At 39.8% G+C, this 15,191-nt stretch overlaps 1 protein-coding gene across 6 annotated transcripts in view; it reads right to left on the bottom strand.

Annotated features, from left to right (window-relative positions):
- Positions 1–15,191, bottom strand: part of ZDHHC8 (zinc finger DHHC-type palmitoyltransferase 8) — a 130,048-nt gene that overhangs the window by 12,134 nt on the left and 102,723 nt on the right. For all 6 annotated transcript variants that reach the window (XR_011326647.1, XR_011326646.1, XM_069794990.1 and 3 more), the window contains 7 exons: positions 12,542–12,699; positions 9,198–9,370; positions 8,391–8,493; positions 4,963–5,054; positions 3,132–3,264; positions 2,112–2,229; positions 1,268–1,377 (listed from right to left, as the gene is read on the bottom strand). Coding sequence is in view for 4 of the 6 variants with exons in the window: in XM_069794990.1 (XP_069651091.1) it covers positions 1,268–1,377; positions 2,112–2,229; positions 3,132–3,264; positions 4,963–5,054; positions 8,391–8,493; positions 9,198–9,370; positions 12,542–12,699 (887 nt within the window). In the remaining 2 variants the exon portion in view is untranslated. The remainder of the gene's footprint in view (positions 1–1,267; positions 1,378–2,111; positions 2,230–3,131; positions 3,265–4,962; positions 5,055–8,390; positions 8,494–9,197; positions 9,371–12,541; positions 12,700–15,191) is intronic.

The following is a 15,191-nucleotide window of genomic DNA, read 5'->3' on the forward strand; positions in this document are numbered from 1 at the left end:
TCATGTAATAAAGTGAAGATGATAGGATATTAAACTTTCTGGATACAGTGAACACACTGTTGTTCTTATGTTCCCTTTCATAAGCCAGTCTTTTCTTCATTAAGCGGACAAATCCAGAGAATAAGATTTACAATTATTCTTTAAGACTAAAACCCGAACTTGGTGGTAGCTGGAATTCTACCATCTATCGCCAACTTCCTTTTCAAAATGAGAAGGATACTAGAAAAGTTTTCTTCACCATTTAAGGAACATTCTGTCTTATTCCAGTGTTGCTGCAGACAATTAAATATTTCTACCATATTTTCCTTTCCTTACTTATATCACCCCCTTCTTGTTATTGCAGGGGTGACACTGGAGGACCTGATGAAATTAATTGTAAGAAAAGTGCATTGTGTGTGGTATGTGTGTTTTAAGGGTATATCTCCACTGGTGAGCGAAGACTTTGATACATATTGCAAATATACAAGTTAGACCAGTGATTTTCAAACTGCTGTTTTCAGGTCCTGGGGCGCCAAGGAATATTTGCAACAAATCCATGAGAAATAAATGAGAAAAACAAGCCTATCAGCAGTGGGCTTAGTTTTGCACTCTGTTTCCAAAGGAAACAGTGTAAACTGTTTCAAAACTCCTAAGCAAAAGATAAAACAGTCAAAATTCTGGAGCAAGTCTCTCTAATTGTTTGGACCTCAGTTTTCTTGACAGGAGGAAATGATGCCAAGTGTTAGGAATGTTTTTTTCCCCATATAACGCAAATGGACTGAGAAGGTGCTAAGGAAGGTCAAACATGAGGAATCTTCCCTTAATTTTAACTAAAATATCTCTTGGGATGCTTTAAAAGTTCTTTCTGTTCTGCAAGCTGGCATCTTAAGGAATCACTGAAGAGGTTGTCTGTTGGCTAAAGGGTCTGATCCAGAAAAGCGCTAAGCATGCCCAGCTCCCTCTGAAGTGAATCTGAGTTGGCACCTATGTCAGGAGAAGCCAATGGGAGGTGACACTTCTCAGCATCTCAGGATCAGGCCGAGACACTAGTAAAGCAGCAGTGCATGCCTGTCAGCAGGACAGATGTGTCAAGCTCAACAGAGGAAAGCTGTGAAAGTAGACATGTTTTCATAAGAAGCATAGCGAAAATATACACTATTACACAACAGTGCCAAGTGCTGTTATTTACTTTTACACTCTGACATTCACCAGAGCCCTGCGGTGAATTTATCCTCAGCCCCATGTTGCCCAGTGTTAGCTGGGAGCAGATTCTCCCAGGCTCACTCACCTGCTCAGCTGTAGCATGGTAGTGGACTTTGGGATTGTTGCTGAAAGCCGGTCGATACTTGTACATGGCAGGTGTAGGAGGGCTGATAAGTTTGGGTGAAAGGCCACCTTCTGTAAAAGAAAAAAGAAGAAAGGACTTTTTATTAAAATGTGTGGACAGAAAGCTATCATCTCTAATTCCTTGCTATCCATGGTCCTCTGCAAAGAGATCTGTTCTGGAAAGAATAAAACTTGCAGTACTTGTTGTGCAGAATTCCACCAAAATCAATGGGACCCTTATGGAAATAACAGTACATTGCTGCCAGATCAGCAATCTAAAGAGAAGAAGAAACAAGGTATAATACATTAAAGTGGGGTGACATATTTTGGTGAGTAGTAATTTTGCCATAATTTGAAGTACTAGATATTTGGGTTGAATTCAGCTACTAATTTTGTCTGAAAAAAGAGGGGTTTTAATAGCATCAAAGCTTTAATTTCACATTTTCATAAATTAAATAATTCAGTTTGTAATGCGCAAGCATATCATGCTAGTATTTCTGATTCCTTAGTTCAAAATGACATTTTTCATTTTAAAATTCATCGGAAATTTAAGAAGGGGTTTAAAAGGGTTTAAAAACTCTGTGAAACTGATACGAAATATCCAACCTAGGCCTGAATGGAGCACTTCAAGCTGACTTTTCTCTCCCTTTACTGCTGTTTATTCCCCTAGTTCGGAACTCCTATAAATAGAAAAAAACCCCTTCACCCAGATCCTATTACTGTTTTGAAAGAATACCAGAAGCCTTTTAAAGAGGCTGAAATATTTTCTTATTAATAAAAATAAATCACTGATCATGCAACTATACCTTCACTGGTGCCCAGCTGCCCTTTTATCTCGGAGTACTTGCTTGGATCTCCTTTGGGTGGGAGAGGTGGTTGCACATCCATACTTTTATCCTCCAGACCTTCCAGGCTAATTTTAGACTGAAAATGACCAAAGAATCAATCATTACCCACAACTTGGTTAAATAACAGCACGTGTCAAAGTGCTGGATGTACCACAGAACAAGAACTACCTATACCTTTAATGACAAACATGATTTAGCATCCACTGCAGACAAGGATGTCATGTGTAAAATTAGCATTGTCATAACAAGCCAGTATAATTTTAAATGCACTATCCTAGTCTACTTGGCATGCTAAATAACATTATCATCACGCTAGTTAATATGTGGTAGAAGACAATGGTGTTTTCTAGAACTTTTCAGCAACTTTTCAGGCATCTCTCAGCAAGTAACTATGCAAAGAATGTAACAAGTAACTATCCACAAAAATCTTGCAAGGTGGCTTCTTTTGAATCCACTGCTTTTTATATGATTAAACAAATCCTTCTCTCCTTTCATGCCAGGAGAAACTGAAAAAAGAAGAGGAGAGAAGAGAACTCAACTTCTGAGCCAATATTCATTTCACTGGACTACAAGCCTTCCTGCAGTCTGGAAGCTCAAAACCTCCTTTGAAGTAGAACAGCTGACCTGGTGGTACAAGGGTTCCCGCACAGTGTTATGGTCATTAAAATTAATTTGAACACCAAGAGGTGGTAACTCTTGGGACAGAAAGTAGCTATTGCAAAGAACAGCTACCTCTTCCAAAAGATGCCCAGAGGCATTCTATTATAGAGCTGCAAAAAAGGCTGTTACTGGATCAAGAGCTGCTGTTACTGAACCTGGGTTACTTTCAGAGGATGAAGTATATGACAAGGACTCAACCTCTATAATTTTCTCAAAAAAATGCATCATCTCAAAGAGATTCTCAATGACAAACTCATTCCCAGGCTTGATAATGCTCAATCAATGCTCTTCAAAAGCAGCGCTTGAAGACTGCCTTACCTTGCTCCGGTTGAGGTTGGCTTGGATCCCGTTGTCACTGATCTTCACTGTGATCTGTCGCTCAGATAAATCAGGTCTGAGGAAAGGAGGCTTCACACTCACAGCTTGCTTTTTCTTGGGCTCAACTATGTACCTGATTAATTGTTCAACAGTCATCATTAAAATAAACAATAACCTAAGAACAAGGCATAGAGACAAGAAAATCTTCCTGCTTCCACAGTATGATTTAAGAATGTGTCAGAATCTAGGTAAGCAAACTCCATTTATTTCAATGGCTGTAATAATTAAAAAGCAATAAAATAAAAAGATCAATTGGTTTTTTAGTGAGCAAAAGGAGAGGATGCATTAAAAAACCAAAGCAATTTTTGAAGCACTGATGGGCAAGAGCACAGTTCACATGAAGAGAGAGAGGCCTACCACCAATGGAAGCGATTTACTAGATCTTACCTAGTTAACATGAAACAGCTTCCCTGCAGTGGAAGACGGTGACTGGGGGAATAAGACGCAGCACATGGGGAGTTAACATGGAGAAGATGATGTGCTGTCAGTTGTAGCTTACCACAGGATTACTTGTTTCTGTAGCATGTTTAGGTGTTCAAATAAATGCAGGTAAAAGAAACAGATAGGTCTACAGGAAGCAACAAATCTAAAGGGAAATGGCTGACTTTAGATATCTAATTTCTTTCCAGTGGACTACAATTCTGTAAGCGCAATTGAGCAGTGGCTGTACAATGCATAAATATCAATACATGCACAAGCTTTCCCTGTTTTATCTAGTGAATAGGACATTCTAGTGGTGATGGCTCAGTGACTTTCAATATACAGGACAATTTGAACAGGGCTTCACAGAACACAAACATTCTGCTTGCTGAAAGTCTGAGAATAGCCATGATGATAGTACTCACACCCCTCTCAATAGGAGTGTCTTCCAACTTCTAATATCTGGCTCTCTTAAATTGTCTTGGCCTAATTTTCATGTTTTGGTAAGTTTGAGAAGCAGCTATTCCAGCGTCTTCACCTTAACACGTGTAACAGTCTTTTAGGACTTATTTGTTGCATAGCAAAGTGGGGGAGGGAAAAAAGGCAGATAATGGTGTCAGGGTCTGGAATTGCTCAACAGTCTGAAAATGCTCAAATAAGTCTGCTTGTAGTATGATTATTAACATATTTGCAGGTTGGACAGCTCAGCACCTAGGATATTTATACTCCCATCTGATCTACTGCATTATAATCCTGATTTCAAAATGTGAAACGATAAATCCATTTCCCCCAAAATAGAAAGCCATAAATAAAATCCCAAGTTCCATGATGTAGACCTCATTGAAAATCTGTTTTATGATAATGGAAGTGTCAGTGAGATTGAAAACCACAGCAGCCTTAAATTAGATTTAAGTCTTAAGAAGAAAGGCTGATTTTAGATTCCTTCCTTTTCTCCAGCAGACTAGAATACCTGGACATTGACTGTACAGTGCAAAAAGTCATGTTGGGAATATGATAACATACAGAAACTGACCCTGTTACTGAAATCCACTGGATAAAGAAGTTCGTGAAGACAAGGATACCAGCTCTTGATATAATTTGGCATGCTCATTTCAAATAAACATTTCTGGGATGAGGGTTATGTATTACACGAAGAGAGCAGGACAGGTTGGACAGGTTACAGCCATGCAACAGTGAAGCAGCTATCACAGAGCTCTGCCTTCAGGAATGTTTTGCTTTACTTCCCTGTTACTTCATTAATGGTCTTTCACTTGTGAGCCCAATCAAGTACATTTTCTTCCTCTGTCCCAACAACTACTCCCTCATTCCCAGTTGACAGCATTTGTCTTACCTGGGAGCCAAGGGGCTGCAGAGCACATGTTCCACGTTTCCGCAGCATCCTCGGGTAAAAGGATTCACTCCCCCACGGAATTTACCTGTTACCTGGAAACATATTCAGGACAGTGCTCAAACCTCTGGTTACATAAAAGTCATCATCCAACCCTCAGAAAGCCAAGAACAAGTATGACTTGCCCTGACCCTACTGTCCTTCCCAAACAGATCATTTTTCTTTGAATGCTTCACTTCCTCTCTCCTGCTCTAACACAACACCTCCATCAGCTACTTCTAGCTAGGAAGCACACCAACTGAAGATCCCTTCCCAAAAGGGCAGTGAGCTCAATGTGGCTAGGTTTCAAGTGGCCAGGTTCACCTCTCCATGCTGCTCCTCCATTAGATTCGTGCCTACTGTCAGCCAGATATCCTGTTTTAGTCCTTTCATTCCCCGTCACTTCCACTCCTCTGCCTTGGCAAGTCCCCTCCAAACAAACAGGAATGTCAATTCAACATTTGTAATGTTGGATGAGAGCAATGTTTCCTCTCTATCAGCATCCCATCCCCAGCAGCAATCAGTACAAACCACTGCCTTATGTGGGAGGGTGCCAGGAACTCCCTGGTGATTATGATGTTTGCTTGGAAATGAGCTAGTTTAATAAAAGCCAAGCTTCATTAGACTGGCGGGATCCATTCAAAGCTTCATAAGCATTATAAAGGGTTTGTATTCTACCGGCAGATACTTGAAAGTAACCATATGGGGATAAATACCAAAAAAGCCAGAGAGATTAATAGTGGTTGCCATTAAAAGCATTACTGTTGCTGTTTGCAAGTAATGTATTTTAATCAACTCATAGTTCTGATCTAGCAACAAGTTTACAGAGTACCAGAAATACTTTAAGTACTTGCACATAAAATAATGACGATTAAATGATTTTGCAATATATTATGCTGGCCTCTGATATAACATAAAACTCTTTAAAAGGCCAAGAGAGAAATGTTGGAAGTTCTGAGTGTTGGAAGAGTAACCTGATGACTAAAACATGGGCCTGGGACATTTGGCACATCTGCATTCAATCTTGGGCTTAAGCTGACTTGTGCCAGATGCTGGCAAAGCACTTCATACTCTGTGCCCATTTTCTCAAAAACAATATGAAAATAAAATTTCTCTAACTCACAGATTACATTACTAATTATACCAATTTCGTTTCTAAAGTAGTTTAAAATCCACTGATAGAAAGCAGTCTCAGAAGGAAGGATATTTATTTACTCTATTCAGAAACTAAAAATACCAGGATATGAGCAGATGTTGGGTTATGGGTTATTTTGATTCCATAAAAGACTTTCAGAGGCATTCAGAAAGCTCACAAACATCTAAACTCAGCCACTATGCACTCCTAAATCACAGTCTGCCTACTATGAATGCTCAAAACTTATGAACTCCAGAATGAACAAATACTAAAAATACACAGTAAAACACCAAAAATGTCTGTACCACTGGCCTATAAAATGTACTGGGAAAAGAGGACAAGTGTAGCTGAGCATATTGTAACTGGAAAGCTGACAGCAGATAACAGTGTGAGAAAAGAGAATCAATACTGAGACTGAAGGAGAAAAGTGAACGTTTTAAAACAGTGGCAGAGCCAGGAGCAGATCTCATATCCATCACTCCTGGTCTGGTGCTCTAATTACTTAGATATGCTTCTTTTGAAAGGGACCTGAAGGCTGGGAACATCCATCCTCCAGTTACAGACAGGCAGTACATATGACTAAACAGAAATTAAGACCAGATTATATTTAATTTTCAGAAAATGGCATGGGAAGATGGATTAATCTCAAGTGGTTTGGTAGCTCAAGAAAACAAACCAAGCTAGGATGCATTTTCCAATAGTTATTTCAATCAAGTTAAATGCAAAATTCTCAGCCTTCCTAAATGTTAGTGTAGCCACAAACACAAGAAGATAAATTTTACTTTTTTTTTAAATTTAAATCTTTCCTTCCTCCTCAGCCTAACATTTTCATGGACAGTTTTCATCACTGCACAAAGACAACCCTAAGGCAGACCATGATTTGGGCTATGAGACTGAAATGCCCTGGGTTTCATGCTACTGTTGTTAGCACTATCAAACCTAATACTTGGCCAAAATCAATTTTAAAATGAAGAGCAGCTGATTCCAAGGACAGAGAAAAGCATTTAAAGATCTACAGCTACGGTAAGCCTGCTTTGTTCAAAGGCCATGTTAGGCAACAATTCAGGATGACTTCAGATTCTTTGCTTAGGTAAACCTCCCACACTATTCTGGATAAAAGTTTTTATTGTCTTTTGTGGGATAGGAAACAATCTCATCCTAGTTTATGAAGGCCTGGCCTCAGACAGATGTCTTCAACTCTTACAGTCTGCACAGCAGTCATACAAGCTACATAAGCATGAAGACATCAGCCTGCAGGACAGCCAGAACAGCACACAGCTCAGCATGAGCTAAAGAGCACCCATAGATGCAAGAGCAGTAAAAAAGCATTTGAAAAAAAAGAAGTGAAAAAGAAGTGTGATGTGGAAAAAAAAGTGAAAAAAACCCAGATGTGTGAGGGGCGCTTTGGAGCTGGAGCTGTGAAAGCACACAATTAATTAGCCTTGGGAAGAAAGCTGAAAATGCTGTGTGCAGCTGACTGGCACACTGTGTGACCCTGTGTCAAGCTTTCTAACTAAGCTATGCCTTACAAATGACAGAGGCATGCTATCGATCCCATGACTAAATCTCTATCGCCCATATCGTGCTATTGACATGCACATGCATATAGGTCTGGAACGCTCACATAGGGGCTGTGGATTATATACATTTCAGTAACTGTAGGGGAACTAAAGTTTTACAGGGTTTTTGGCACAAGATGTCATGTTGGCACTTGGTTTGGAGAAGCAAAACAAGTTAGGTCCAATAGCCTCTGTGTGTGTGTGCACATAAGAATGAGAACAAGAGAGAGACAGAGAGCGAGACAAAGAGCTAGCTCAGATCATATTATGTGCAGTGTGGGTTAGCTGGGGGAGTTCAAAATATCAGCAGTCAGGGCAAAAGCAGGAGTTAATCTTTTCCTTTCTTCCTTTCATTCAATCTCATGATTTGTTCAGTCTGACTCATAAAATCTGAACTGGGGTTGATGGTACTCACCACATAAAACCTATTTCAAGGCCATGAGCAGATTTTAAATGGTAAATAAGCCTGGGATGCTCCTTTGTGGTTAGAAGGGGGAAATCTTTGCTTGTAATGCATTCAAGAAAAAAATCTGAAAATAAAAAACTAGGCAATCTTCCTAGATCTTCACAAAACCTCCTGTAACGAGTGTTACTGCTAAGATTTGGATCATTTTTTTGCTTTACCCAAGCTGACTTGCTGACTTTCCTTCCCAACTCAACATCTTAGCCACAAACACAGAGAAAGGATTGCTTCTTACCTGTTCATTTGTTGTGCGCCCTCGGGCCACTAGAACAATATGGAAGCCAGTGAGACCAATGACTGGAATAAAGAATAACCCAGCTACGCACATGACAGCCATTCTGTATCCAGGAGTTAAGGAAACTGGGATGAACGAAGGGGAAAAGAGGCTACGAAGGAGAGGGAGAGGAAAAGGAGAAAAAAAACCACCTTGAAAATAGGCAGGGTGTCCCTCACCTTTAATTAGGCTAACTAAATTTTATCTCAAAGTCAAGTCCATCTCCTCCTAGCCTGGGTCCTTATCCTTGAGATGGTTAAAAAATAACCTGAACTCATTGATTCTGGCTCTAATCATCTTGTAAAGACCATTCTGCGCTAATCTATCAACAGGAGTAGCACCTCTCAGAGCCAGGGGTTCATGTATTACACCAGCATGCAGCAGGGCTGCTTCCAGGGCAAACTCTAATTTAAAATACAGTAACTGTATTTAAACCCCTGTTTTAAATACAGTAAATAGTACCCAGCAGTTTAGAGTCACACCCAATAGGAAGTAAAACTTGGGGAGGCAGCATATCCTTCTGCTGGGTTGTCATGGCAAAGATTGAGACAGACGAAAGGTCAGTTGTAGTTTTGGGGGTAACTGATGGTTACACAGGTCAGACAGGTACAGAGGGAAACCTGCACTAAGCATTTACAGGGGAAGAGCAATGCAGGATCAGGAGAGGAGTAGATGTCCACCAGTTCCAGGAAGACAAATCTTGAGATTCATTCTTTCACATTTTCCTCAAGGCCACCTTGAGCCTTGAAAGACCAAAAAGAAGGATACGTAATGGCAGTATGAGCTGCTCCCAGCTTTTCCATATGGTTTAATACAAAGATGAGCCCAAAGGTGAATACTCCAACCATGTGTGTGCTTAAGGACAGCAAGAAGAGAAAAAAATAGCGGTAGTTCCTCCGTCCTATGCAATTGTTGACCCATGGGCAGTGATGGTCAAAATCCTTGTAAAGAAAGGGAGACACAGGGAACAATATCCAAATGGTGAAAGGAAATACATCGTCTTAGAGATAAATCTAAATCACCATCGTGTAATATTATATCAGGCTATCAGCTGTTTGCAGTTTTACAACATGCTACACTCTCTTCTTAGGACCAAGTGGTTTCTGTATCTATGGATGGAGAGGTACTTGAGTGTTTATGGGGTTCGAAGAGAGGATATAAAAAAATAAAAACCAGGCTATTTATCTCCTAGCAGCAGAAGCACTAATTTTTTATCTTCCTTAGCATGAGGAGTCAATTACAATGAAGTTCGCATAACCTAGAATCTTTTGAAGATGTAATACTGCTGCAGAAGTCTCACCCCACATTTCTGTATTTATACAAAGCTGAATTAATCCAATTTAAACAACAGACATCACAAAAGATACTTTTTTACCAAGCAGGTCCCCAAAGAAAAGCAACATCTGGATGAGACACAGGCAAAGTTCTGCACAACTTCATCAATAGTTATGAACCCAAACCTAACTATTTGTCTCAGTCAAACGTTCAAAGTCCCTCATACAGTCAGATCCCTTTTAACAGGAGATTTAATAATGAGGGCAAGCCACAGACACCTTTCAAACGCCTTTACAGTTTTATAAGCATGTAAATCCACTGTCTTCAGTGGGATTATTCTTGACGTGAAGACAAAATCAGGTGCAAGAAATTAACCCTTCTTATTTCTGCATTCTTCAGAACAGATACTACACACTCATTACATCAACAAATGAATTGTTTATTCTTTGTTTTGTGGTAATGCCATTTTTTAATATTCCTCAATGATGACAAAGGGGAGTTTGTATTTTTAAATTTTGCACAATGTATTCATCAAAAAGTTACAAAATGCAAGAAAATGGATTAGAGCTTTCTCAAAGCACGTTTGAAAATGACAGGGGCAATTTAATAAAGATAATTTCAGGCTATATCTGAAATGCTGACATAGCATATGTCTATTATGCAAATCTGGTTGTATGCAGCCCAAAATACCTATCCGTTATGAAAGTATATAAGTACCCACTGCAAACACTTCAGTAAAGAAAACAAAAATCTGACTACTTTTGTCACAGATTCATTTTTGGGTCCCTCTGGTCACAGCAGGCTTTAAGTTTTAACTGACTTGATTTCTGCAAGTGTTGTCAGATTTTGTTATTTGTTATTTTTTATCAAATTAGCTCAAAAGTTTTATATTTGGGATAAGAATTTTTCTTGCACATTCTAGACAGAAAGTGAAAAGATGTGAATTACAACCCTGAATGGGTTCCACACGGAAAAGCCAGTAGAGTCACTCCTATCACTGTCTCCAAGCTCTTCTAGAATAGACAGGTGAGTGGGAAACAAGCATCACAAGAATCAATAAAGCACGCTGTTTAAGACCACGATTTATTGATTCAGAAGTCATTAATGCTTTTTGCCTATATACCTCCACAGCAGTCATAATTTAATTATACAAGCAGAGCTTCTTACCTGCCCACCAGAATAGTAAGGAACATTTAACCAATCTGACCATCAATAAAACTTCTGGACAGCTAGGCAGAGTCACCTTGTGTTCTGTTATTTTATTTAGGTTACTTTTGGATTTCTGCTGCAGAACTGACTCCCATGGAGGCCTTATGGCAGCACGAAATTGCAAGTGTTTATACCAGTGAGTTTTGAGCAATCTTTTTGTGAGAAAACTTCATTTGTTGAAAATGAACTTTCATGCTGAGCCACTGGGGAGGGCAGAAGAAAGAAATTCCATGGGACAACTGAGAATTTATCATTATCTAAACAATCCTCAGGATCTAGAATTAGTGAAAACATTTCTGTTTTAAGACTAGGAATATACAACTCAGATTTTCTAAAAAAATTCCAGCTCTATTCAACAGTTCACAGCAGTCTAAAGAAATTGTGTGACACAACTTACGAATAGCTGTGGCTATTACCCTCTACTCAGGGACCTCGGCAGCTCCTTACTCCCCATCTTCTCAAATCCCACATCCTTCTAAGGCCTTCCACAACAGGATAGCCTTGTCTTATTTATCAATGGTTACTAGGCACAGCACTGCTTCCAGATAACCATAACTTAGATATATATCGCCCTGAAGGAGAAAATGACTGACACAAGATAAACCCAGATAGCCTTTCTCTCACACGTAACTGTGCTGCTTTCTTTGGGACTATTCCCTTGCTTATGGCAAAGAGGATTAGGACAAAGATGGTCTCTACAGCATTCCAGCTGACTCTGGTATTTTTTCCCTTTCTGATTCGTAATTCCTTTCATTTTAATGGCACAGCTGAATATATTTTAGACATATTAAAGATTTTACCTTTCTATTGGAAAAAAAATAGACCTTGCAGCAGAAATGATCCTTAAAAAGTGGAATTTTTAGCTCCACAATAAAAAATTCCCCCTGGCAATACACTGCTGTGGATACAGCACTCTCTACTTACAAGTTTGGGAGATGTTTATAGCCTAACAGCACATCTTACTGTTTGGGGGTTATTTTTTAAAAATCCTGTGTGCCTCACCAAGACCCTAGGGCTATCAAGAAACATGAAAGTCCCATAATTCAGAGAGACCAACGTTAGAAATGTGAATGAGTTTATGCTCTGAGCTGGGGTGTTGAAACAAACATGGGGTCCTTCCATTGACTGGAGAACCACTTGCTGAATTCTGAGTTTGGTTTTCCTAAAGCTCACACACCATTCTAGCTTCTCTGCTTGTCCACTAATGTACGCACCAGTTTGTTCCAAATTAAATGATGAGCCCTAAGGTCACACATGACAATGGTTCACCCTGAGTTTTCTGCTCTCCTGAACTCTGCCTCTGCATCAACTCTTCCATTCACCCCTTTTTTAGATTCATGACTTCTTAGCTACTCCAAGGAAGACATAGCGAGCACTATAAATTTTTATTCTAATTATCACTGGCAACAAAGCTGACATCAAACATTACTGCATATGTAACGTACATCATAACTGAGGGCTATCTTTCAAATGGTACTAATTAGTAGGAGTCCATCAACAAGGCTACAGCTGGGAACTTCCAAGAACTGAAATACTGGGGGAAGCACCCAACTGCATGTTTCCAGTAGTATGTGCAACCCCATCACTGAGGCAAAGCCAACAGATCACATAATCAACAGAACGGTTACCTCAACACAGTTGTCACAGACACTGCAGTGAGAGCAGCGTGGAGGACGGTAGAAATGGCAGGTGGCACACCATTTCATCCGTACTTGGATTCCTTTAATCTCCACATTCTTGTACAGTGGAGCTCGGAAGTCGTCATCTTTATCTTCATCTTCATCTGCTGCTCAATGCAAAACTAAAAGTTAGTGGAAATAAGAGGGTAAAGATAAAAGAGCTAATCCAGTCAGTGCCTTGGATACAGTGGCACTGCACGTGCTCTTGGGCTTGTCAGAGAAATAACACAGTGGTAGAAGTGATGGACTGTCAGAACATGTTGTCCAGGCTGCAGAACACTTCAGTGATCAGGGCTCATTTTAGCACTTCCCAGAGGAGTGCTGTGCTGCCTCACGCACCAGCCCCTGGACAAAGAGAGGTGTTTGAGTCTTAGCCAGCATTTACAACCAGGATGAATAAGATGAGCTGCAGCCTAGAGTCAGAGGGGATAGAAATCACCCAAGCCCTTGTTGTAAGAACTTCTGCTGCATGCATTTGGGATTAATTCAATGCGAGCCTACCAGCACATAAAGTGAAAGAAATTACATCAACAGATATTAGAAGAAAGTTGTGCTAGCTCAAACCCCAAAATCAACCCAGGTGACCCTGAGTGACGATTTGTTCAGCACTCTAGTGTCAGCTCATAATCATCCCAAAGACCTGTTGCTCCAGGGATTCTGATGCCACAGTGAGATATAACATTCTGAAGCAATTTGTGTGCCCGCGACAAGCCCTTGCACCAGTGCTTACTTCTTTATAGTATAACCTATGCTCACCTCTTCATAGCATACCCAGAATGCTGTTGCTCTAGTAACAGTACACAACTGGGAAGATCTCGTCTCTCTCAAAGGCAGCATGGTCTACTGATCTGAGCACAGGACTGGGAGTCAGGAAGTCCTGTATTCTAATTTTCTCACTCTGTGGCCTTGAGCTAGTCATTTAGCCTCTCTTTGCCATTAGTAAGATGAGGTTGACAACACCACAGTTATCTTATTAGGGATAAAACGGAGGGCAGATGGTTTATCATCTCAGCTAAGCGCTTCCCTGTTTAAGAAAAGAGGCCATTTAAAAATAAATGCACAAAATAAAAGCCAGTCTATAATAGACAAATATATATTGGGAAGAAAAGGAAAAAAATGAGAATGATGTTCATGAAAGTTCATCTTTTATTCTAGATTCCTGTGATCTTTATTTGTTTCCTTTTGACAGAGAAAATCTAAGAAGTTCACATCTATCTAACACCTGGTTAAACATTATAGTGCAGCTGGCATTGGTTGACTGGCTCCAAATTAAGTGGAATTTGATAATATTGTCCCAGCGGGGCATCAATCACTGTCATTTAGTTCTATATTAAATCTTCTCTAGATGTGTTATCATGATCCAATTTCCATTGACTTCAGAGGGAGTTCCTCCCTTCACTTATCTTGGGATCTGGCTCAGCTACAGTATTTACCCTGCAAGAGTATTCTCTGGATTAATGTTTGTGCATGGAAGCAGAGTGCTGTACTGGCACCATTCTCTATAATTTTCCTTCATAACTAGTCAGTGGGACTCTTAGTGGGAGCTAGACTCTACATCCCTTAGACACTTCTATAAATATAATCTGTAAGTTCTTCAATACTATTATAAACTAGCCTGTGCTGTATAATACATGCGGGCATATGAAAACAAGACACTAGAACAGTCAAACCATTTAAGCTCTTGTGAAAAAACTGATTATGCAGACAAAAAGTCTGTACATTGTATATACCTACATGCACATAAACATATTAGCCTTGCAGAACTGACACACACTTGAAGAGTTTTTATGAAACAGATTCACATCAAAAATACTGGAAGCCAGTTTGTAGTTGGTATCTATAATTAGCCAGCAACGAACATTGCCAGTCTCAACCCAGGCTGTAAATCAGATTTGTCATGGTAGCCCCAATTTCAGTGACTTAATACTTCCTTTCGTTCTCATTCATTTTGGTGTATTACTGGCAACTCGCTCGCACAGACCCAATCCTGATTCATACCAGAAACATTCAGAGAGCCAACAAATCAAAAAATGATTAAAAAACAAGTAATGGATCTGGGAGTTTGATCCAGGCCCTCTTCAACAATACAAGAGTGAGCTGGGTTTACTTCCCCCATAGGCCAAGTTCTATCTGCCAGAGAACCTGTAAGCTCATACAATATAGCTAAAAATGTGTTTGTTTCCAGCTTTCTGTCATCAGAGCAGAAGAATACGTTGGCAGAGGACTGTATCTTACTACATAGATTCTCATACTCTGATCCACTGACACAGGGCAGCCAAGTCTCATGTCTTTATAACGTATCTTACGATTTTTGGGGGCTTCCTTAAAGGAATCATGTGATTTCATTAGAATCTCAGCTTTTGTAGTGCTTATTTGTTGTTTTGGTTTTGAAGTAAATTTGTAACTATCAGAAATGTGTTAAGAAGCTTGAAAACCAAGAAGACTAAACCTAATTTCAATAACAGAAAGCAAATAGGTCTATTGTATATTCATTTTAAATCATTCCTACAATTTTTGAACTCCTTGCGCTGGCAGCTCTGCGGGCGGCGTGGGGTGGTGATAGCTTTTTTCACATGCACACTTGTGATCTGAAGTAACA

This window comes from Haliaeetus albicilla, chromosome 10 (genome assembly GCF_947461875.1).
Source record: "Haliaeetus albicilla chromosome 10, bHalAlb1.1, whole genome shotgun sequence".
Classification (NCBI taxonomy): Eukaryota; Metazoa; Chordata; class Aves; order Accipitriformes; family Accipitridae; genus Haliaeetus; species Haliaeetus albicilla.